Source organism: Camelus dromedarius, chromosome 2 (assembly GCF_036321535.1).
Source record: "Camelus dromedarius isolate mCamDro1 chromosome 2, mCamDro1.pat, whole genome shotgun sequence".
In the NCBI taxonomy this organism is placed as follows: domain Eukaryota; kingdom Metazoa; phylum Chordata; class Mammalia; order Artiodactyla; family Camelidae; genus Camelus; species Camelus dromedarius.
This window is the reverse complement of record NC_087437.1, coordinates 83,924,110-83,948,240: the sequence shown is the minus strand read 5'-3', so window position 1 is coordinate 83,948,240 and position 24,131 is coordinate 83,924,110. Positions and strand designations below refer to the sequence as shown.

Sequence of the window (24,131 nt, the reverse complement as noted above, 5' to 3'; positions counted from 1 at the left end):
CCATATCCTCAGGAAGTCATGAATTTTTCAAGGCAGCTGTGGGAACACCTGGCTACTTGTCCTGCACAAACACTACCTCCATCAAGGAAGAATCAAGATTTATTTCTCTCGGCTTGAACCAGAAACCTTGCCAATAAATCTGCTGTTGCTTTGCATTAGTTCTTTAATGGGAGAACGAAAGCAGTTTTATAGTCCCTTTTCTGGTGAATTGGCAGGAATACACTTGCATCCTCTTGCATCTGTGTGACAGGATCATTCAACATTCCCTAGAGCTGCCAGCAGCATGAGTACCTTCTCCCTTTCTGTATTTTCTATAAAAGTGCATGCACATGCGCATGTGCACGTGCGCACACGCACACACACACACACAGTATTGGTAAAGAAGAAATTTTCCTTTACCCTTCTAGGTTCTTCTGGCTGGTCTGAGAATTAAATTGACGAGATAGATTAAAAGAGAAAAATCAAACAAAAGTTTTATAACATGTATGCATGAGGGATATTCAGGAAAACTAACTTACCAAAATGTTTGAAATTTTCACCTTACGTACCATCTTCAGCTAAATACAAAAGAGGACACTGGGGTAGTGATTTGGGGCTTCAGAACAGAGGAAGGCAATTCATATGGAGATGGAAAAGCATAGGTTTTCTGTGTCATGCAATAGAAAAAAAGGGACTTAGTGAATTCTGACAGGCCTAACAAGTTTCTCCCACCACATCTAGCCCATATTCTTTGCAGGTATCTGCAGTGATACCTCTATTCAGGGAACAGGCTTTTACCTAAATTCTTTAGACAGCTAAGGAGGAGGTAAAAGGCTTCCTGAGTCTTCTGTTCGTTAAAAGTAATCAATCTATTTCACTAAGCATATACCCTCTAGGTCCATCCACGTTGCTGCAAATGGCAGAATTCCACTCCTTTTTATGGCTGAGTAATATTCCATTATATATATATACCACATCTTCTTTATCCATTCAATTGTTAATGGACACTTGGGCTGCTTCCATATCTTAGGTTACTTCCATTAGTTTAAATAATGCTACCATGAACAATGGGGTACATGTATCTTTCCAAATTGGTGGGTTGTTTTTTTTTTTCAGTTATATATATACCCAAGAGTGGAATTGCTGGATCATATGGTAGTTCTGTTTTCAGCTTTTTGAGGAAACTCCATACCATTTTCCACAGTAGATGCACCAATTTACATTCATACCAGAAATGTATGAGGGTTCCCTTTTTCCTACACCTTCACCAACATTTGTTACTTGTAGACTTTTTGAGGATAACCATTCTGACAGGTGTGAGGTGATATCTTATTGTGGTTTTGATTTGCATTTCTCTAATAATTAATGATGCTGAGCATCTTTTCACGTGCCTGTTACCTATCTCTGTGTCTTCTTTGGAAAAATGTCTGATCTTCTGCCCAGTCTTTAATCAGGCTGTTTGTTTTTTTGATATTGAGTTGTATTCACTGTTTATATATTTTTGATATTAACCTCTAATCAGTTGTATCATTTGGAAATATTTTCTCCCACTTAGTAGGTTGTCTTTTTATCTTGTCAGTAGTTTCCTTTGCGAAAGCCTTTAAGTTAAATCAGGTCCCATTTATTTATTTTTCCTTTTATTTCTTTTGCCTTAGGAAACAGATCCAAAAAAATATTGGTACAATTTATGTCAAAGAGTATTCTGACTATGTTCTTTTCTAGGATTTTTATGGTTTCACATCTTACATTTAGGTCTTTATCCATTCTGAGTTTTTTTTTGTATATAGTATGAGTTACTGTTGTAATCTCATTCTTTTACATGTAGCTGTCACATTTTCCCAGCACCACTTATTGAAGAGATTATCTTTTCTCCATTGTATGTTCTTGTCTTCTTTATCATAGATTAGTTGACCATAGGCACATGGGTTTATTTCTGGGCCCTCTAATGAAATAAGTTAGACAGAGAAAGACAAATACTCTTTGTTATCACTTATATATGGAATCTAAAAAATAACACAAATGAGTATGTATAACCAAACAGGAATGGACTCACAGATATAAAGAACAAACCACTGATTACCAGTGGGGAGAGGAAATGGGAGAAGGGAGGAGGGACAAGATAAGGGCATGGAATTAAGAGATACAAACTACTATGTATAAAACAAATAGACAATGAGGATATATTGTACAGCATAGGGAAATATAGCCATTATTTTGTAATAACTTTAAATGGAGTATATTCTATAAAAATATTGAATCACTATGCTGTATACCTGAAATTATTATAAAATCAACTATACTTCAATTAAAAATTAATACTTAGCCTAAATGAATCCTCATGCCAAAGAGACACATTTTGGGGTGGCAAATTTTGCTTTTCTACAACAAATGTATAAATATATATAATTGTGACTATAGCTTTCATGCCCCAAAAGTAATAGAGAAAAAAAATCCCAAACACAGCTTCTTAAACATTTTATGGGTGGATTATATAGAAAGCACATAGAATCTTTGCTTTATAACATAGAAAATCTATGGAATCTAGTAGAATTGTATGGACCAGGAGGTGTTACACTGTGACTGGGAAAAGTGAGAGCTAAAATTATGGGGTGGAGCAGGTATGGGAATAAGGAAAATGAATTTAGAATTAGTGAAAAGGCAGTTGATATTGGGAGCACTCGAAATCGATAATCAAATAACTTAGAATATTTTGATTGTGCATTTATTTCTCAATCCAAATGCTTTTTTTCAAATGAGACAGTTAAATAATGGAAAACACTGAAAATTCAAGAAACTAACCCAAGATGTGTTTTAATATTATTCAATCAAATTATTGCATAATACTCACTTTCATCATCACCGTATGTTCAAACTCATCACTTTGCAATAATCTTTCCTTATGTTCTAGTATTATTGTTACTATATATTGTATGTTGATATTATTTTATTACATTAACTCTACTCTCACAAAATGATGTTTATATACCTGAAGTATGTGAATTAATTGGATGGTGTTCATATGGTGCCATAAAGGATTTATAGAACAAAACCAGAGTGCGGGACAATTGTCTGACAAGCCTGAAACAAGATTAAACAAGTTCTGAATAAAGGAGATAGTCACGTGCAAGGTACATAATGTGTTTGTGTGGTACTCTCCTAGGTCCTGTGGGAGGTTCAGATCTTGTAATGTGCCACAATCACTAAGGTACAGTCAGTAAATGCTTGACTTAGTCTGGAGTCTGCTCCTTATCTCTTATGTAAGTGTAATTCATTTCCAGTCTGATCCTCTTTCCTCATCTTTAAAATGAGAATAGCTGTACTTAGAAAGTTACAGTGTATTTTAGGTGATTGAATGTATGTGAAAGAGCATGGGAAGTTGAAAAGTCAAGTACAATACATTATTATTTACTCGATAAAGAGGAATAGCAAGAGCTTAAGATAAAGGCAGTCAATCGCTACATGCCATGTGGAATAGACAATAGATGTTTTAGGAGTTCAGACATCAAAATCAATTCCATCTGAAGTGATCAAAGAAGTCTTAAGCTAGTCCGGGTTCTATCTTAAGGGAAAAAAGGTAATTGCTGCTATTTTATCTATGAATATGAATAGAAGTCCTTACACGTGAATCCTCCTCTAAAATTCCCAAGGTTATCCATGGGTTGTTTCACAGCCCCAAAATGTGACTGAAATTTTTTTCTTTCTTTATGCACCTTAGGGGCCCAATAGCATAGAAAAATTTTTTTTCATTCTTATGAGACTCATTTTCATAAAGCTTCTTCATTTAAAATACTTCTGAAGCCAGTGGTCTTTCAGCTAGCTTTCTTTGCAATTTTGTATCATCATGTAAATTCAAGGATGACAAAGAAAGGACAAGACTAAAATTCAATGACTCCACCATAAACCACATGTATTACTTTATAGTCATAGCTTATAAATATATTCATATTTAGGTTCAACCTTTTGAAATTTATTAAAATTTTGAATTATATTTTTGAAAACAATCTTCAGAATATCACATGAGCTAAGACTAAGGCTAGTGAGGCTTTTTGAAATAAAATCATATTCCTTTTAAAACAGTTTCAAAAATTATGAATAATATAATAATCTGTTAATGTAATTTAAAAACCAATAACTATTGGACTATTATTAGATTTATTTCTGTTTTGCTCTTGTTACATCTAACTTTACTAGACCAGCATGGTAAAACCACTACTAATAATTTGATGGTATTACAGGTGATTACATATATATATATGTGGGGGGGGTTGTTTTTCTTTTCTTTCCTTTTTTTTTTTTTAATTTAGAGGACCCACAGTTCAGTTTTATTCAGAGCAAAGACAAGATAAACTTTTGATCGCACTAAGTGAAACTCAGCCATAGATTTGGAATCTGTTCTAAAACAATACATGCAATGAGGACAGTATTTTGCAAATAGAGTTGATTCACTGCTGCATATGTCTGCTGTTTGTCTAATATTAACAATTGTAAACCCAACAGCGCAGCAATTATTTGGAACAATCCTTTCGGTGTTACAGTTTCAGGCACAACGTTTCACTTCTCTTCTCACCACTGGTTCTCTTTGTTTGCCTGGGCTTCCTCTTCTTCAGTAAAGTCATTTTTGATATTGAAAGTCTTGGGAATCTCCTCATGAGCTTTCCCCCTGATCATATTGGCAACACACTTGCACATACCATCAACCAAATCTTTGATGTCTAAATAGTTTGCAGGCAGAGTAAGTTCAAAAAGTATTCCTTGGGAAACTTTCAGGAATTCTTAGTCCCAAACAAGAATCTCATCCCTTTGCTTTAATTAGGCTCACTTATTTATTTATTTATTTATTTTTAGGGGAGATACTGGGGATTGAACCCAGGACCTTGTGCATGCTAAGTATGCACTCTGCCACTTGAGCTATACCCTCCTCCCTTATCTCTTTGCTTTTCTTTGTTCTCATCATCCTCAAGAGGTGGGTCATCCTTGTGGGTGTACCACTGAGTGACCTTTTTTTAATATTGCAGAATTAAGATGGGGAGAGGAACTGGTCATCATCCTCTTCATGGTCCATTCCAAATCTTCCAAAATGGTCTTGATAGTTACACAACTTGGTTATACAATAGTTACACAATTGAGTTACACAATTTGGGAGGTATTTACTATTTACAAAAATTAATTGTATCATGGCCTGTATGTCATTTTGCAACTTATTTTTGCTATTTTAAATATTACACTTATTTTCCCATGCCTGTGTACCTATATTATTTTTAAGCAGCTTCATTGGAATCTATTGTATGGATTTCTTTTAAAAGTCTGAATTTTTTTAAATGAAGCAATAAAATTTGTGTGTAAAATTTTATCCATTATATTATTTTTAAAATGTATGCTTTTGCAATCTTTATCACTTAGCTGCTTCCATTTCACAATATATATTAGGATAATTTTAGTCATTTACTTATAAATGACATTCCTGGTCAGTTTAACAGAATTTTTTCCTCGTTTTTGATAGTCCTTAAGTTGGCTCATTTTTTTCCTATACTTGGAACATGATACAAACTTTTTGTTGAATCACCTGAGACCCAGAAGTTACAAGCCATATTCAAATATAGCTAGGATATTATATTTTATATTTATGTAATTTTATATATAATTTATGTAATTGTATAATTCAAATAATAGTACTTTTACCTAGAATAATTACTAAAAACCAATATTTTAATTTTAATACAATGGATGCTGTGAATAAGGAAATTGTTTGAAATTAAGATGAGAAGGGATTTTTCTCTAGGACCAGGTCTTTCTGAGATTTTCGTGAACAGCATTTGCTAGATTCCTAGAAAATACTGATATAACATATATCTTTTACTGAAACCTGACAGGTAATAATAAGGTCAAAAGAATCTAAGACTGGTCTAATTTGAGGATTTTTTTTCCCCATATATTTCAAAGAAACTGCATTTTATAGCACCTGTCACATAAACCATTTCTCAAATGACTCTGAAATGATATAGTCAGTATAGGTATATGGTATAAATTACTGAAAACAGCAGTCTAAAGAGAAGCATAATAGTGAGCACATTAAATCAGCCAGTCATAAGATTCGTAAAATAGAAATTTAAAACACACAGATTATACTGAAAAGAACTTTAAAGATAACAGTTCAGGTTTTACTCTGTAAAATTAAATGCTGACAGTGCTGTGTCACTTTGACTCATTATTAATAGTGATTTTTTAATGTGGCCTCCACAGGTAGTGAGAGTGTTCTGAACAAATATTTCCACACATTTTTCACTAATGTCTTGTCAAACTACCTGCCAGCATCAGGTTGGCATGGCAGGAAGAAGGAGAAGGAGTGAGCAAGCTTTGTGTTAAATGCGATATTAATTTTTCCTTGGGAAAGACTTGAAATTCATAGCTAAAGGCTTCTTAAAAAAATAGAACAACATTAACACTGAGCAAATGCTGGGTAAAAATTAGTCCTGTATCACCTGTAACTTAAGGTAATATCATCAGAAAGAGGGAAATTTCTCCCTTTTTGAATAAGAAAGGCAGAGAAGAGAAAATCCTGACACTGTAGATTAAATAAGGAAAATCTATAGGACGAGAGTATCCAAAATATTTTTTAGAGAAACATATCCTTTTTAAAAGTAATACATCAAATGAGTTAGTTAATTAAATAGATGTCTTGATTACTGCTTTAGACATATTTTTTTTAAAAAACTTACCCACTTTCTCTGCTGAATCATAAATGTATCCAAAATTAAGATCTTCAAAGATAAATCAGTTGAACTGTTGTTAAGATGTTTATTGCTACCGTAATAAATCACCACCAAGTTACTGTTTCAAAAACAGCACATATTTATTATCTTACAGTTCTACCTGTCAGAAATCGAAAATAAGTCTTACAGAGCTAAAATAAAGGTGTTAGAAGGGCTGATTTCTTCTGGAGGCTCCAGAAAGAATCCATTCCTTCCCTCTTTCAGCTTCCACATACCTTGGTGCTCAGCCTTCTCTTGTGTAGATAAATCTCCTCCTACCTCCCTTTTATAAGTACGCTTATGATTACTTTGGGCCCACCTGGATAATCCAAGATCCTCTCATCTCAAAATCCTTCACTTAATCAAAACTGCAAAGTCCCTTTTACCAGAGAAGAACATTCACAGGTTCTGGGAATTACAATGTGGACATATTTGGAGGTCATCATTCATCCTATCACGGCTGTCATATGGTTTAACATACCACAGTGTTACTCTCGTGTATAGATACGAAACAGAAATTAGAAAGAAAGTAAATCACCATTTCTGCTATGTATAAGTATCACATGTGAATTTGAAGCTCATGATCAGGTTTTAACCACAGGGGGGAAAGTAGATAACAATATACACACACATATATATTACTGTTAAACTGTGATTACAGGAAAAAAAATACAACAAAAGAAACGCATATGAGGCAAGTATCATTAGCATATATTATGCTATCTATAGTACAATGTATTTAACAAACATTTCCAAAACAAGATATTGATCAGAGATATTTTGAAGCATGTTCTTAGCTTTCAAAAAATATCAATTCACATGATAACCCATTTACAAAATTTCAGAAGTAAAATTATCATATTAAATATAGCATGTCTCTTTCCTGACCATACACAGGAAGAACTACTATTACATAATTTAGCTCTGCAATAGTACTCGTTGGTTCATTAGCAAACAAAATGGAAAACTCATATAGTCTTAAAGTCTCTTCTGAGTTGTACTTTCTTATTTATATCATTTATTTATTATATTATTGTTTTTAATTCACACTTCCTCGTGCTGTTGATTGTAATTCCTTAAAACATACACATACACACACACATATTTTTCCAGAAGAAGACACAGGGAAGAAAAGAAAGGAGAAGATAAAGCAAAGAGACCCTGAAAAGCACTGAAAAAGGAAATGAAGAGAGAAAGGAAGGAAGAGGGATAGAGGAAGAAGAGAGAGAAAGAATTAAAAAGGAGAAGAAAGAGGTTGATAGATAAGCAAAGTGGAAGAGTTACTTCTACTTAAATGAAAGCTCAGTGCTAGGATCTAAGTGGAAATTATAGGAAGAAAACAATGACTCCAAGTGAGAATTTTTATCAGTTAAAGATTTTCAACAGGGAATGGATAGCCCTGTGAAATGGTGTTCTCTTTAGTGCAATAGCTACAGCAAGAAGTGGAGACTCAGCTGTCAGGGATGTGTTGAAGGATTTTCTGCATTGCTGAAAAAACGAATTAAATGACTTATAAGATCTGTCCTAATACTAAGATTCTATGATTTAGCATTCTCCATTAAGATTTTCATTGTCACAAACACATGTGTATAAAAATGTCCTCTCACTCTCTCTCCCTTTGACCTCTTTCTCACCAAAACACACACACACTCACGCACAGAGATATCCTAAGATATAAATCTTCATATGCTCAGTAGATGACCAAGAATTAGCAGCGTTTGACAGATTTTTAGGAAAAATCATCACCTCGTGACCCATGTCATAAATCTTGATTACATGCTCAAAATAAGACATATTTGTAATAATCCACAGTGAGATTTTGAGCAGCAGTGTTAGTGTTTGATGTTTTAAAATTTCAAGAAGTAGCAAACTCAAAGGCAACAAGGATATTTGTGACATTGCCTTATTCCTTGCTTCTAGTTTTGAGAACACATTTTAATTTTGAACATATTACAGTACTAAATAGGGTGAATTTTAAGGGAAAGTGCAGCAAAAATGTTAATGTTCCACTTCTTTCTTGGCATTTTGAGTTAATGTCAAAATTGGCCTTCACATCTTGTCTTTAAACAATTACTCACTTCTCTGAGCCTCAACATCCTCATCTTTCAAGTGGAGACAGTCCTTTTCCCATAGATTTATGAGAATGAAATAAGATAGCATACATGGTATAAAGTAAATGTTTAATAAAAATGCATTAGTTCCTAATTAGGAGCAAAATAATTATCTAGAGTAATTCACTATTTCTTCAGGTACCTCCACATAAGCGTAAGAAAGCAATACTTTTCTAAATGTAAGTGAGATCTTTTTGGTTAACTAACTCTGCTTGGTACTTTTCTTTTCAATATTTGTTACATACTTTTTGGTAAACTATTTGTGATTCAGAAAATACAGTATTCAGAAAGGTTTGTATTAGAACCGTTTTCAAGAATGTGGTAGTCTATTCAACAATCATTTATGTTGAAGGTCAAAGCTAAGATTTTTGATAACTTAAGAAAGGATGTATGTCAAAAATACAATTCTACTGAAGGTTATACTGAATACATTAATTCTTACTCGGGAAATAGTACTTGAGTCTTCAGGTCTTTCAGTTAACTTCTGATCTTACAAACTCCAAAAGACATTATTATCCTGACTATTTCTTTCCTTCTCTGACTTTTTAGAACCAGAAGTCAAAATCAACAGTTGCCCTTTTGTGTCCTAAAATCAGTTTTTCTCATGTGGAAGAACAAATGTATTTTCTGCTTTATATTCGTTGGAACTACAGTGTTGTCACAGTATGCCAAATTCAGATGTTATATAAACTTGGATTATTAAGAAAGCAAACTCATTAAATATATTCAGAACAAATGCCTGAAGCTTTATCTATTGAAACCTTATTTTAAAATGGAATTCCATAAAGTATTGTCCTCTCAAAACATAAAATGCAGCATTTGGGGTGTATATTGACCTATAAATTGTTTCCCACATCCTCTGCTTTAAAACTTAAGGGGTTAAAATGTATGCTTAGTGTAAATTGATACAACTTTTTTCAAAAGCAATATGCTAATAATAATATGGCACAAAATCCAAATGATAATCATAATTTTCTCTATAAAATAGTTTATCAAAGTGAAAATATATGCACAAAAAATTAGTGCATAAAATATCAACTCTCACAGGGCAATATTGGAAACTTCATCTAACATTATCAACGTAATAGTCATTAAAGTAGAAATTATGCAAACTATATTAAAATACGGACTAGGGTTTAGAATAGGACTAGGGTTTGAAAACAGAATTATCCAAAATTATTTATATTTTAAAACTATGTAAAATATGGATATTTCCATACAAAAGGCATGTGCAAAAGTGAAGAGAGTTTAGGATTTATAAAGTTCTTAGACCCTGAAGTCCATGTATAAGTAAGAATCTGTGTAGTCAGGGAATAGATTATCTTTATTTCTATTTTATAAAAGTATTGGAGCAGACTCCTATAAAATTTAAATGATATGTCTGTACAATTAATTAACCATTGGAGAACTGGAAATTGAAAAGATAGTACCTATGTTTTAATCAATAGTCATTCTAATATGCTGCTGCCATAATTGAATGTCATATAAGTTTTGCAAGGATTATATCATTTGACCTTGAGTGCTAAATAATTATGAGGCAAAATGTCATACGTTGATAATAGTGCTTTGTGACATTGTATATTAGACTGAAAATTAACCATAAGATTGTATACATGGAAAAGGACATTTTCCAAAGTTGTAATGAATTGGTATACTTAAATCAGCTTCTAATTTGTATGATTCACTTTAGAGTTATAATTTTTCCATAGATCACCATTTAATTATTATATTATAATTCAAGATCATTAATGCAGTGGGATAAATTTATTAGAGATAGTTTATTAGTAGTGAATGTGACCCAACTTAAATAGTAAATTCTGAACACTTTCTTATTTAGCATGTTATGTATTTCTGTCTTAGCTTATGGCATAAACTTTGATATTTCTTAGCAATTTCTATAATTATTACTCATTTTAAGGATATATTTCAGTCCAACAATAATGCTTTCATTGAATAGCTGGAAAGAGTTTTAAATATAGATTCTAAAGTATTTATTTCCTTAAGAAAACTAAACTTGTCATTCTTACAAATTTAAGATAATACTTTATCCTTAATATATAAAAACAACATTGAGAAATTAAATACAAAATTTAATACCTGAGTCATTTTTAGAAATTTAAAGTATATTCATTGTAATCATAGTCAATTTTTCAAATCCTATTCTCAACTGCAATTGGTATATTTGGATGGATATCTGAAAATAAACTGGAAAGATGTCATGAGTTCATAACGTTATTTCTAATTCGAGTTTACTAGTACAGGATTTTTACTTAACTTCATTGGTCCGATACCTGTATCTCCTTTTCTCATAAGAAAAATACCCTAATTCTCAGTAACACCAACATAATTACTCATTTGCTTTATCCCTCAATTTACACAAACATATTCAGAATCATAATACCAACACTACCTCTAACAGTATCATTACTAAAAAATAGTTTAATAATTTTTGCAGTATTTTTAAAATACTAAAAATATGTCCCATTGGGATACATGTTGTTACTGTGTTTTAACATCATTTTAAGTAGTTCCTCTTGGAAGCTCTGCTTTAAACTCAATACACAGATTTCTTTTATTTTTCTTTTAATTTTTTTGAGATTTTTTTTTTTAATGTTCATTTTTTAAAATTATTTAAAATATTTTCAGGGTTCCAAAGTAAACCTTCAAGGGGAGATATAGTCAGACATGTTTTGCTTCTAACCCTGTAGAGTCCATCCTGTTGCTTCCCACCCTCTAAGGGTAACCATTGTTATTATTTTTATTCTTAGGTCTATCCTTACGTTGTTTTTATACATTTTCACCTTACTTTTTTCACTTAGAAATATATCCTGAAATAACTCCATTGTAGTATTTATAGACAGTCACAATTCATTTTTACAGCTTCATAATTCTATAGTGCATGTAGCATAGTTTTTTTAACTGATTCCCTATTGATGGGCATTTAAATTGTTTCCAATCTTTATAAATGAATCTCAGTGAGTAGTCTTGTAAATATGTCACTTTGTATTTGTGCAGTATATCTTTGGGATAGATTCCCAAACTAGTGTAAATGAATATATAATTTACCTTAAATTATTAAATTTCCCATCATAAGGGTTGTGGTTTTTTGCATTTACATCACCAGTGTATTAAAGTGCTTTTCCCCTTAGTCTGACCAACAGAGCCCCGTGTCAAATTTTTGGAATTTTGCCAATTACCTAGGTTGATTTTTTTCACCAATCTCAGTATATTTATTGTATTTTTAAGAGTGAGTTTTAAAATCTATGTAGAAAACTACTTTTGAAAATAATTAGAATACTTAAAAATGAGAAATATTTTGTTAGATAAAAGAACCTACACTTTTACATTCTAGGTAAATTTTGGAAGTTTAATACAAGATAACTTTGGGTTAGGATTGGATTGTTAAAATGTTATATAGGAAAAGGAGATAAACATGATGATGAAAATAAACTTCAGAACTTAAATATTTCAGTTGTATTCAGATGTCACAGAAAACATGCAAAAGAAATAATCTTCACGTTGATAAGCAATAATTTACTGTAGTTAAGATTGTGATATAAACTTCTATTAAGTACTAAGATTTTATGAAGTACTAAGTCAAAAGGAAAGAAAAAGCCTTAAATGATCTTGTGATTGCAGAGGACTTTTCTATAGCAGCTTTAGATTTTATAAAATATAAGAATCAAGTGTATTGTACTTCATGTTGTAGCACAAAACCAAAACCAGTTTAAGGAAAATTGTCATCCTCTAAAAAAACCAGAGATGATGAGTTCTGGCCCTTATTCTTAGACTATTTGAGTTTTTTCCTATGTTCCCTAGTAGTGCTTCTAAATATATCTTAATACTTTATTTGGATTGAGTCAAGTATATCCTAAGGCTATCATATTAATCTGGCATCAACAATTGCTGTCCTCTTCAACAAGAATTATGTTTTCCTTGGAAGACAAAATATTAAAGAAAAGATTATGGAGAATGATTCCTGCCAATTAATTCTTAGTTATTTTCTTTCCTTTCAGCACCTTCCCTGATAGGTATGGTAAGGAAGGACTGGGCATCTCAAAATAGCATTGCCCTATCATGGCAAGCACCTGCTTTTTCCAATGGAGCCATACTGGACTACGAGATCAAGTACTATGAGAAAGTAGGTCTTATTTGGAGCTTCCTAAAAAAACTACATATACATATATATGCATATATGTATATATTAAGCATGTTGATATACAATATTATTTTACTTTAAAACCTGTTCTTCTTTGGCCTAATCTCATATCTACTATGTCTTTGAATACTCTCCAATTTACTATTGTGCTTATAATTTCTTAATTATTTTGTTTTGTTTTATGTCAGATTAAAATAGAAGGTACAACATATTCATCTCTTATCTTGACCTACTCTAGGGAGTTTTTTACAGTATAGTAAGAAGTAGCAACTCCAACTTACAGTTTAATTGACATAACATTGTTTCTAAAACTCAGTTGGGAAGAAATAACAGAATGGAATTACCATAACCTAAAGCAAGTTCGTGTAGGTCATATCCTTTGCCAATAAGTTTAAAGTTATGGTCTGCTATAATTTAGAAGGATGATTTAAGTTATAAATGGAAATAGCTGATGAATTTAATTTTTTCTTTACATTTACCTGTTTTATTTTATAAGCTAGCAAGATAAATCTGGTAAATAAATCAGTTGTTAACCTTAATTTCCATTTCTGTCATTTAAAACTTTTCTGAATTACATTTTCCCAAATTATATACTTGCTTAGCTTTATTGTATTCATATTCTTTCTTTCTGCTTCCCCCCACTGTCTGTCACCACTAAGATATTGCTGCTATACATATTATCGCAGACCACATAGTCAATTCTGATAATATATCTCATTGAGCTTCTACTACCCTGGAATATTGATAAGGGAGAATTACATTAAAAAATTAAAATTTAAAAATTATATGTAATTCCCCAGTGGTATACCAAAATAAGAAAGAACTTCTTGAATTTTTGTAACTTTTTAGAAGCAAAGGAACATACAAATAAACTTAGATTTCCTATGAAGAAATATAGGGCAAGAAGAGAAACAGAAGTCTATATTTTTCTATTCCACTGCTTCGGAGCAAATGTAAGTTTGAAAAAGGGAGAAGACCAACTCAGTAGCATAGCTGTATCTAGTAATTTCAGCATTATGTAGTAAGTGGAAACTATCATTGTTATTAACTGATTAGGATAAATTCATAGTCTGAGAATGGAGGAATTTACTCTGTTTAAATTGGATTACAGATTCTATACATTAGTCTGGCCATCATGTGCTCAGAAATCCTATTGGGCTGTCCTTTCAAATGTTACAACCTGTCACAAGAATATACATATTTTCTGTCACCTAGTTTAAATATACTCATGTACTCAAACCTTCTGATTATTTAAAAAGCAATGCACACATATTTATAACCAAATTTTTAGGATGAAAATATTTCTCTGTGTTTTATAAAGGTTACATTTCACACAGAAAATTACTCTCATTCTATAGTCATTTATACTTCATATGTTTGAAGATGGATAACTTGCAGTATTTCTAGTTAAAGACAAATTAAACAGATTCCATAAAAAGGAAACAACATTCATCCAATCAGAATTTTAGAAAATAATAAGATCCTGAAAGATGGTCATTAACATAATATCCATGTTTTAATGATAGAATAAATAATGTTATGAAGGAGTTTATTTTGTAAGAAAATGGCAATGAGCCAGCGCTAATGGAGTAAACCTAGAGTTGGAAGCCAAGGATTCCTGATTAATGTTACTCTGACTCTCATTATGCCTGTGGCCAGGAAAAAGTCAATTAATCTCCCTATGTCTCAGACTTCACATTTACAAACTGGAAATAAAGATATCAACCCTTCTAGTGGGTTTTAAAGATTAATTGTAAACAGACCTAAAGATGAAGAGTGCACTAAATCAGTATCATTTAAGAAAGCTTTAGTGAATTATTTGACGTATAATACAATATAAAATCAGGACACAATAGCATGGGAATTATGTACAAACTAAACAGAAATCATGATCTCTTCATACATAAATACATAATGTGTAGGCAACCAATGAAAGATGTTAGAATATCAGACCTTTCAGAGAGAGCATAAAATGATTGACAGCATTAAACCTTTTCCCAACTGTGACTTCAAATTCTTACTATACATTTTACATATCTACATCTATAACATGGTTTCTCCTTCCAAGGAATATTTTTATAAAGCTTTGAACTAGGGCAGCTTAAAATAGAACTCAGTTAAAGTGCTAATTTCCTTATTTACTAGAAATTGAAATATTGCTCAGTAAGAAAAGCAAGATACAAAGAAATATATGTACAAATGATCTTATTTTGGGAAAACAAATATCGCCCTAGATATTTGTATGATTATACAAATAGAGAGAGTATAGAATGAAAACATGCTGTTTCAAGTGACCTGTTGGGTTAGAGTGGGACAATTGTATGGAAGTACATAGACAGAGGCAAGAAAGAGAGAGGGAGGTCTCAAATATAAATAAATATGGATGGATGCAGGAATGGATAGATCGTAAATAGTTCTGGTAGTTATCTTAGACCTAGTTGCCCAAAAGCAGATCCTGAGATGGGAATTTGTATGCAAGTGATTAGTTAAGAAAGCTCCCAGGAGAACTGGTAAGACAATGGGGGAAGCAGGACCTGCCGGGAAGGAAGATGCCAATCAAATTCAGCGACTAAGGGGAACGCTGGAGTCTAAATTACATCTCAGAGTTTCATTCTATGGAGACAAAGAAGCTGAACTTCCATACTCTGGCTTCAGTCTGTCATTGAATACAGACCTGAATGGAGGCATATATGTGGTGTGCAGGAAAAAGTCTTAGGCACTTCTGGTTCTCTGGACTGGCTCCAGAAGCCCAAGGTTAGGTGTCTTAACAATATGGCAGGTACAAACCTTTAAAAAGCAAAACATATAGAAGCTGGGGCATGGGAGCAGGAACAGGTAAAGGTGATTCAAGTAGATCTGGTGGTGCACCAGCTAATAGCTAAGGCACCTCAGTGCTCAGAGAGCTATGAGAGAATCTTACCCCTCAGCTTATTCCAATATTCATATTCTCCTCCATCTTTAATATTGGTGCTTCAGCCATCTTTAATTTATGGCATCTAAACCTTACATTTCCTGTCAATCAAAGATACACTGTATTTCTAACCTATAATTAATACACAAATGATTAATATTCATACCTTTCTCTGAAAAAAGTGATTCTGTTTAAGTTCTCATTGTGTTAGAAGCATTGGTCTGTGAATCAGAAAAGGAGTTAAGCTGCTTAGTATGTGGTTGTCTGCAAATATCTAAGGTCAAACACATAGTATTGTTACCAGTGACCTTTGCTTAGAAAAAAGGCCTGGCCTAAGTGTTCAAAAATTTGAGTTTGGCTCAGACCTTTCTTAATCCTATTTTCTCATCTGTAAAATAAGGATCTGGAAAGATAATTGCTTACATTTTTAGCTGTTTTGAAATGCTACTGTTTGTGTTATACAGCTGTATAGATAGGTTATACTATCTTTCAAGTAACTTACATATACTAAAATTAAGTGCATACACACATTTAAAAAATTCCTCACCACAGGGAATAATAACCTTCACATCAAAATTATATATAAAAATAAGACCCTGCTATTGTTGTCTTCTGTTTCTGTGTGTGTATGTGAGTGATGAGAGGGGTATGGGGAAGAAAACATACTGCTTGTTGGTTATAATTAGTTAGATATTCTCTGTTTAGTTAATCATACTCCCCCAATTCTTAGTTTTCCCTGTTCGTACTCAAAAAATGTTTTATTTTTTAAACTCACATGAATATCATTTGAGTGTGAAAAGACACTAAAAATAATGAAGAAAGTCAAGTATAAGTTGCCAAAAAAAATTACATTTCGTATTTACTTACTAACAATGCTTTTCTCCAAAAGCAGAACATACTCGTAATGAGGGAACTGTTAACAACCATGAAGACGGTTTAGGGATATATACACTTTATATAACACTTCATGAAGTGGATGGTCTCCTTTCAGGGAACTGCCAAATGGGGCGGAAGACAGGAAGCTTTTATAGGACAAAGAATAAAGAACAAGGAAGAAAAAAATAGAAAATATCTGATTGGCTGGAGCCACAGAGTCAACATTGTTGAGGGTGAGAAGGAACAGGGGAGGAAGAATAGTTGGCTTGGCATTTGGGGATTAGCTAACTGGATATACTGCGTTTTTGAAGCAGAACATTTACAAGGACACAAACGTGATCTAAGTTTCGGTTTGCTGATATGGCACTCCGGATGGGAGTGGCTCCATCCTGGATGTAGAAATTTATTTCAGCATAACTAAGACATCATCTGCTCCCAACCCAGGTCTCAGTCTCCACCTTTGAAATGTTGCAAACTCCCCTGCAGTCACTAAATGCCAAAACTCTCACTGAAAATCAAACATACCCTTCCAGTATCTCTCCTCTTTCCCTTCTTTCTTTATCCTTCGTTTTCGCATTGTTACTTTTCTTCTTCTTTTTCTCTGTGCCCATAGCACTTTTCTCTCTCTTGCTTCTTTGCTCTTTTACTACGTTTATCAAAGTTCGTCTTGATTTAAGTCTTGTATATGTGTATCTGACTCTCTCACTAGTTTGTGAGCCCCTGAAGAAAGATCATTTCTTGTCTTTGTTGCCCAACTCCAGTCAGTGCCTAACATAGCTGTTTACTTTCAGTAAAAATTTTTAAAAATTAATAAAATCCTCCTTGTTCAGAACTCATTTACAGGAAATTGAGACAAGTTACCTAGTGACTGTGAAATTACCCTTAGCAATTAAAAAACAAGGAAAGCAAGCCCCGGGGACTTCCTGTTTCTACCTGTTCATAAGAAAGACACTTACACTGATATCCATTGGCTGAGAGAACTCTCTGTTAATAAACAGAGCTTATGAGGACAGGGGCGTCTTTTGTCCACTTCTATATTCCCAGTGCTTAGAAAGGCACATAGTTAATAATTCATAGATAGCGACAGTTGACCAGTTATATGCCAGGTACTTTTAAAAGTGTTTTTTATGGATTAAATAATTCAATTGTAATAACAACCCTTTGAGATAAGTACTATTACTCTTCCCATTTTACAGATAAGGAAACTAAGGTACAGGGAGGCTAAGTAATTTCACCAAAAGATCCCAGACAATAAGTGATTGCTAATACCTATTTGCATCACAATCAGATATTTTAGAAAAGTCAGTGCTTTCTGCTGATGCTGATTTTCTAGGTTCCCTGGGGCCAAATACTTCATTACTCTCTGCTGCCCATTTTGCATCTGTAAAATGGCAACAATAAAACACACCTACCTCACCAGGGTGTTGTACAGCTCCATTAATTACCAACTGGTAGCTCATTTTGCAAACATGAATCCCCCATAATAGTTCATTATTCTTACATCCAGTATTTAAAGACACTGTGACTGGTAAAGTCTTCTCCTTATAATTCTCTTGTTAATTTTTTTTTTTAACCACAGTCAGCAGTTTTTAGATTTTGTTCAAGAAATTTCATCATAAGAAAGAAAACATTTTTATGTACAGATGGTCAGTAATTATCCCCATGGAATACTGAATTCGTATAACTTTCCATTGTTTCACTTAGTCCACCAATAATAGAATAAAAAGTATCCATGAGGTTTATATAAAAATATATAATTTCATGTCATGAAAAAGGTGAGGAGGTTTGTGGGAAGCTGCTTATTATGGGAAATACTTTCACCACTCAGGGGTAATTTAAAATCCTTGGTATCTTTTATAAAAGTGACATGCTTCTCAATAACAAACTTCGCACAATAAGTCTCTTTTTCTCTTCTCTCCCGTCTTATTCTACTTTCTCAGGTTTTTTTCCCAACAATAACAATTCAATAAATACCACTCTTTTTTTTCTAAAATATATGATCACTAAATCTGCATCTTTATTTGATTAAAAATATATGAAGCAATTATTGTAGAAATAATCAACTGAAAAAGAAAAAAAATCCTGCTTTCCTTTCTTATAAAATGTTCAATATACATTTCTTATTTTCTTTTGTTGTATTTCCTTCACTTAGATGTTTGCCCAAGGGAAGAAGAGAATTTTCTCTTCAATTCCTCACTTCCATGAACGCTACTCTTACCTCCATCCATTGTTTAGGCACAGAAACATATCTCGTTCATTCTCCGTGTCTCCCTTCCCCAAAGACCATCTCATGTGTACATTTTGTATCCTAAATGTAAACTTGCATGTAAACCAAATGTGACTATTATATAAGAATTAAGAACAGTGTAATTAAGTAAAGTGCATGTGGACTAGCTGGATCACAGGAGGATCTTGTTTAAATCCAGATTATGAGTCTGTTGACTGGAAGTGGGATGAGGGTTTACATTTGGAACAATCCCCAGGGAATGCAGTGCCACTCCAAGGACCAAACTTTGAATTGTACGTCTCTAGAGGCCCTGCTTCTCCATTACCTCACCTGAAAGGCATAGACATAGAGAAAATAACCACAACCCTCTAAACATACACATGAACTTAAATACTGAACCATCTTTGTAACTGGCTAGGACCACTGTAGATGTTACATGACTTGTATGATGTTTGAATCTAAAATATTAATCTGAAGCAAGATGTAGTAAATAAGGGACTGAGTCAGTTTCAGATACAATTGAGTGTTTCTAATGGAATCATCAAATTCCTGAGCTGGTAACTAGTTTTGTGTTCTTTATTTTACTTCCTTTTCGTAATTCTTATTTTGTTGCCATGTCCACCACAGAGAAATTAGATATGAGCATTTAGTACTGATTAAAAGAACATTACCTGATAAAAAATAGACAACGAGAGAATTTACTGATACAGACACTCATGATGGACATTTCACGGCCAATTTCCACATTGTGTAGCAAACAGTACACTGTGCAGAAGCCTGTCTGGTTTAGCGAACCCAGGGAGTCCCCACAGGGCCTGGAGCAGAGATTCTCAGGGTCACATGCCTGGGACTGGTGCCAGTGCTGCATGTATGGTTTGAGTGTATCTAAGTTGAAAAAACTTAAAAGATATTTGCACTGTTGCGTCTAGTATAGAGTTTGTACCCACATGAAAATTACAAGTGTCTACTGACTCCTCTAGCTTTAAATTGTCTTCATTTCTTAAGAGTTTCACTAACTTTTGTTTGATTTGAAAAATGGATTTCTTTAAAATTGTAGAAGCTACATTCAGTATGTCAAAGATTTGATACATCCAAAAAAGGAAAAATTGAAGTTGGTAGAACTAAATACTCTAAATGTACTTCATTTAAACTTCAGAATATATCTAAATTTATAGATTGAAATGGAGGTTATAAACACAATTGTTGCTGAAAGATCGGCCCCCATCCCTGATGAGCCAAGTAACCCAGAGACAAGGTCTTGGAGCTTAGAAAGAAAGAGGCAACTTTATTGCTTTGACGGGCAAAGGGGACTCACAGCAGGACTGCGAACCCACTTTGGAGATGGGATGGGGTGGTTATATAGCCCTAGCTCAAACAATAAAGCCCCTATAACAATCAACAGAATCATTTTCTCATCAGAAGACTTAGAGTGGCGTCATGATGCCTCCAGGCAACCAATTCTATAGAGGCTATCGGTTGTCACTCTTTCAGTCTATCTTATAAGCACCCAAGGTGTGGTCTTCTTGGTAATTCAGGCTATTTTGTAAGGTTAAAGTCCTGTGACCTTCTCCCTGGAGATCAGCTCAGAGACCAAGCATGATTATAGCTTTTGATTACTGAAATAAAGTAGAAACAGTAAGATCAATAGATTTAGTTTTAACAATGGGCCTGGAACTATGAGTAAAAACCAATCATTCAGATCAGTTGACCGTTTTAAGGACAAGCATAAGAATAAGCAATCTGGTAACCTAAGTGCGGCCATTTTATTAATCTTCCTTCATAACGAATATCAAAGTTTATATTTTGGTTTCCAAGGAAAAGAAATCCATACCCTCTTCAGTGTGCTCAGAGGGCCTGGGGTTCTTTTGGTGATATGTAGTCACCAAAAGTCCTATCTTAGCTCTGATCTTGTAATTCTACTTAAGGCTGCACATTAATCACACTTCTGCCAACTTGGTATGTTTCAGTCAGCTCTAAAGTCCGTAACATTTTAACCTTTTTTTTTTTTTTTCCTGTTGTGGGGAAGGTTATTAGGCTTTTTAATTTATTTAATGGAGGTACTGGGGATTAAGCCCAGGACCTTGTGCATGCTAAGCACTTGCTCTGCCACTGAGCTCTACCCTCCCCTCTAAAGTCCGTAACATTTTAATTCAATTTTACATCCTAAAGTCATAATCGGTTGCTTGGATGTTCCTGGTCAGACTTTTCTTAAATTACTTCTTCATCACTTTAATGAATTCCATGTCTTCATCTCTTTTTTTGATGAGATTAGAGTAAACTAGGTTTTTTTCCAATTCTGAAATTCCATGATTGCATAAACTTAGTATTTTTATTGTGTCTTGCTTTGCTACGCAAGGTGATAAGAAATTATCGAGTAAGAGTAGTGAAGGAAAGAGAGATTTGATGTTTCCAATGAAAATATGAAATATTTAAAAAATTACAGGAAAGTACATAAAAATCTTAAGGATGAACGAGTAGTTCAATTTCTTCAATGATTTGAAAATCTATAGTATTTTACAGACAAGTTTTGCGTTTCTAAGGAAAGAGAAAAATATAAGGCTATTTTTAAAAGATTAGTTGCCACGCATAAATTTCTATCTCCTCTTAAAAGTTACTGTTTGTATTGCTGAGTCCAAACTCGTTCTGCTCGCCACACGACAGGCCAATAAATCCAGAGATGAGCTGTGTTGGGGCAGGGAATAGCAACTTTATTCAGAAAGCCGGCAGACCGAGAGGATGGCAGACTAATGTCTTGGAGAACCATCCTGCTCTAGTCAGAATACAGGTTCCTTTCATACAAAAAATAAGGGAGGAGGTGTGGTTGATTGTTGTAATCTTCTTGCTGCAGGCATTCTTTGTTCTTGCAGCCATCCCCCTGGGCTAGGTCATGGTGTCCCTGTAAACCTCTAACAAAACAAAGGTTATTCTCTACTACATTTGGAGAGAAGAAATATTGCAGTGTAACATGTAGCTGGGAGTAGAGGTTATAGAATCCACAATATCAAATTATGAGAGGATCACAAATGTCCCTTTAAGTAGGGGGAGGTGGTGGGAAGGAATACTGAAACTATTCTAGGAAAGCATTTGGGTTAATGCCCACCTGAATCAAGATAGCCTTGGAGTATGCAAAATTGGTATTTTTCTATTATAGTTTCATTCCTTCAGAAAATTTCTTCTGGGGAGTAACAAGGACACAAATTCAAACTTCCTCTAAGTTTCAGGTCTAGTTTGGTGACAGTCAGACAAACAAATCTCACAGACAGGCACTGATTATTTGAGTGTGACATTGCTATGAATTCAGACTGCATTTAGTCAGCCTTCAAAGAACCTCTCTTCCATTAACCAAAAATGTGAATATAATGTTATTATTTTAGAAAACCAGATATACAAGTCAAACATCTAACTTTCTATCCTAAAATGATGAAAGGGTAAATACTATTATATCATGCCTGTGGGTAAGTCTTGCCAGATTTTCGAATATAAGTTTCAAGCTAAGAGCTACAACTCTAGTTAGAGTATATTATCTAACCCTTAGCAAGTTTCCCCTTGATCACTGGCCTTATTAAAGTGGTGACTGAGTCATACTCCCTGGGGAGAAATGTAATATTTGCTCATTTTTAAATGCAGATGCAAATACAATCATATCTTTGTCTATTCTTTAAACAATTACATTTTGGGGCTAGAAGTAGAAACATAATTACCAATTCATAAATTTGCTTCTTCTCTTCTAATACCGTATTGCTGCTTTTTTCATCATGAACTTAATGAGAAAAATCAATAAATTAAACAAAAATGCATTTATTTCTTCTGAAGGTTTTGAAGCCTGTAATTGTATGAAAAATCATGTGAAGTTACCTTGAGAGATTTCGTATAAAATACAAGGTGGCTGTTTACAGAGTGCATTATTTGGCTCCATTTTCCTCCAGGGATTTATTTGGAAATGCTAATAGAGAAAATATGAACCATTCACAGGGTAAGGTGGAATTAGCAATTTTTCTTGGTATTCAAATCAGGAATTTGGTGGGATTTCCTCCCTGGATAATTCACTCTAATAAATACTTTAGTGAAAGGTGTGTATATATTTTTAAACTGCATGTTTTTAAACGTGGTTTTTATTAGACTCCATAGATTTCAAAATATTGTAAGATTATAAAGAAAATTAAACCTTTTTATTTCAGAAATATGTAAGCTGCTCTGTTCCCTTGCTGCCTGACTTGATTTGCAGTTTGTTTTTTTTTTAATGCTGGAAGGAATGTCTAACATTCAAGATATAGTGTACCCAGAGTTAGGACACCTGTTTTTTTGGAGCAAGATTTTATTTTGTTGGATAAATTAGAAAAATAAAAATGAGTTGGAAGGTAAAATGTTTGCACATTTCTAATCCTTAAGACTACTTTTCCAATCATGAATGAAAGTAGAGAACAAAATCTTTGTGTTAATACCTAAATTGGATTATGGGAAAACGAAAATATTATTAACAAATAGTAGTTTACTAAGTATACTTTACCTGCATTAATTCATTTTAATACAAGTTAATTAGCTGCTAGCTAATTCATGATTACCATTTAGATTTTAACCTCCAACTGGCAACTTAATAAGAACCTGTGATATAAATATATTTAGATATTGATGGAACATTCTAAGTGACTGGACTATTCATTGCTTATTTTATTTTTCTTCTATTGGTTTTTTAACTTTTGGTGGCTTTTTAGTCAATTCACATTGGTATTTCTGAAATAAAATATTTTCCACATAAGAACAAAAATATACTGTAATTTAAAAATCATAAAATAGTTGAAACAAAACTGAACTGGATAGTTCTATCAGCTCTGTCTCTAACTAGTTATAGACCTTGGACAAGCTTGTAAACTTCTCTTTGCTTTAATTTTTATCAACCAAATTGAAAATGGCCTTATTATATTATTTTTAAACTCTTTTCTAGATCCTTGAGAATCAAAGGAAGTAATACATACTCTAGTCATAGTGGATTTTGAGAGACCTGTGTTAGAACTCAGGCTTTGATACCAGGTAGCTGTGTGATCATAGGCAACTAGATTTATTTCGCTAAGACTTAATTTCCTTGTCTCTTGGGAGAGGAATGATAACAACCACATAAGCT

The 24,131-nt window shown here is 33.2% G+C and overlaps 1 protein-coding gene across 6 annotated transcripts in view; it reads left to right on the top strand.

Annotated features, from left to right (window-relative positions):
- Positions 1-24,131, top strand: part of EPHA6 (EPH receptor A6) — a 730,500-nt gene that overhangs the window by 429,569 nt on the left and 276,800 nt on the right. For 4 of the 6 annotated variants that reach the window (XM_064496237.1, XM_064496232.1, XM_031457432.2 and 1 more), the window contains one exon: positions 12,856-12,980. The exons of 1 other annotated variant lie outside the window; for it this stretch is intronic. In XM_064496237.1, the coding sequence (XP_064352307.1) occupies positions 12,856-12,980 (125 nt within the window). Of the gene's footprint in view, positions 1-12,855; positions 12,981-24,131 lie in introns of those variants that run through there. One more of the 6 variants, XR_010384763.1, reaches the window with a different exon arrangement.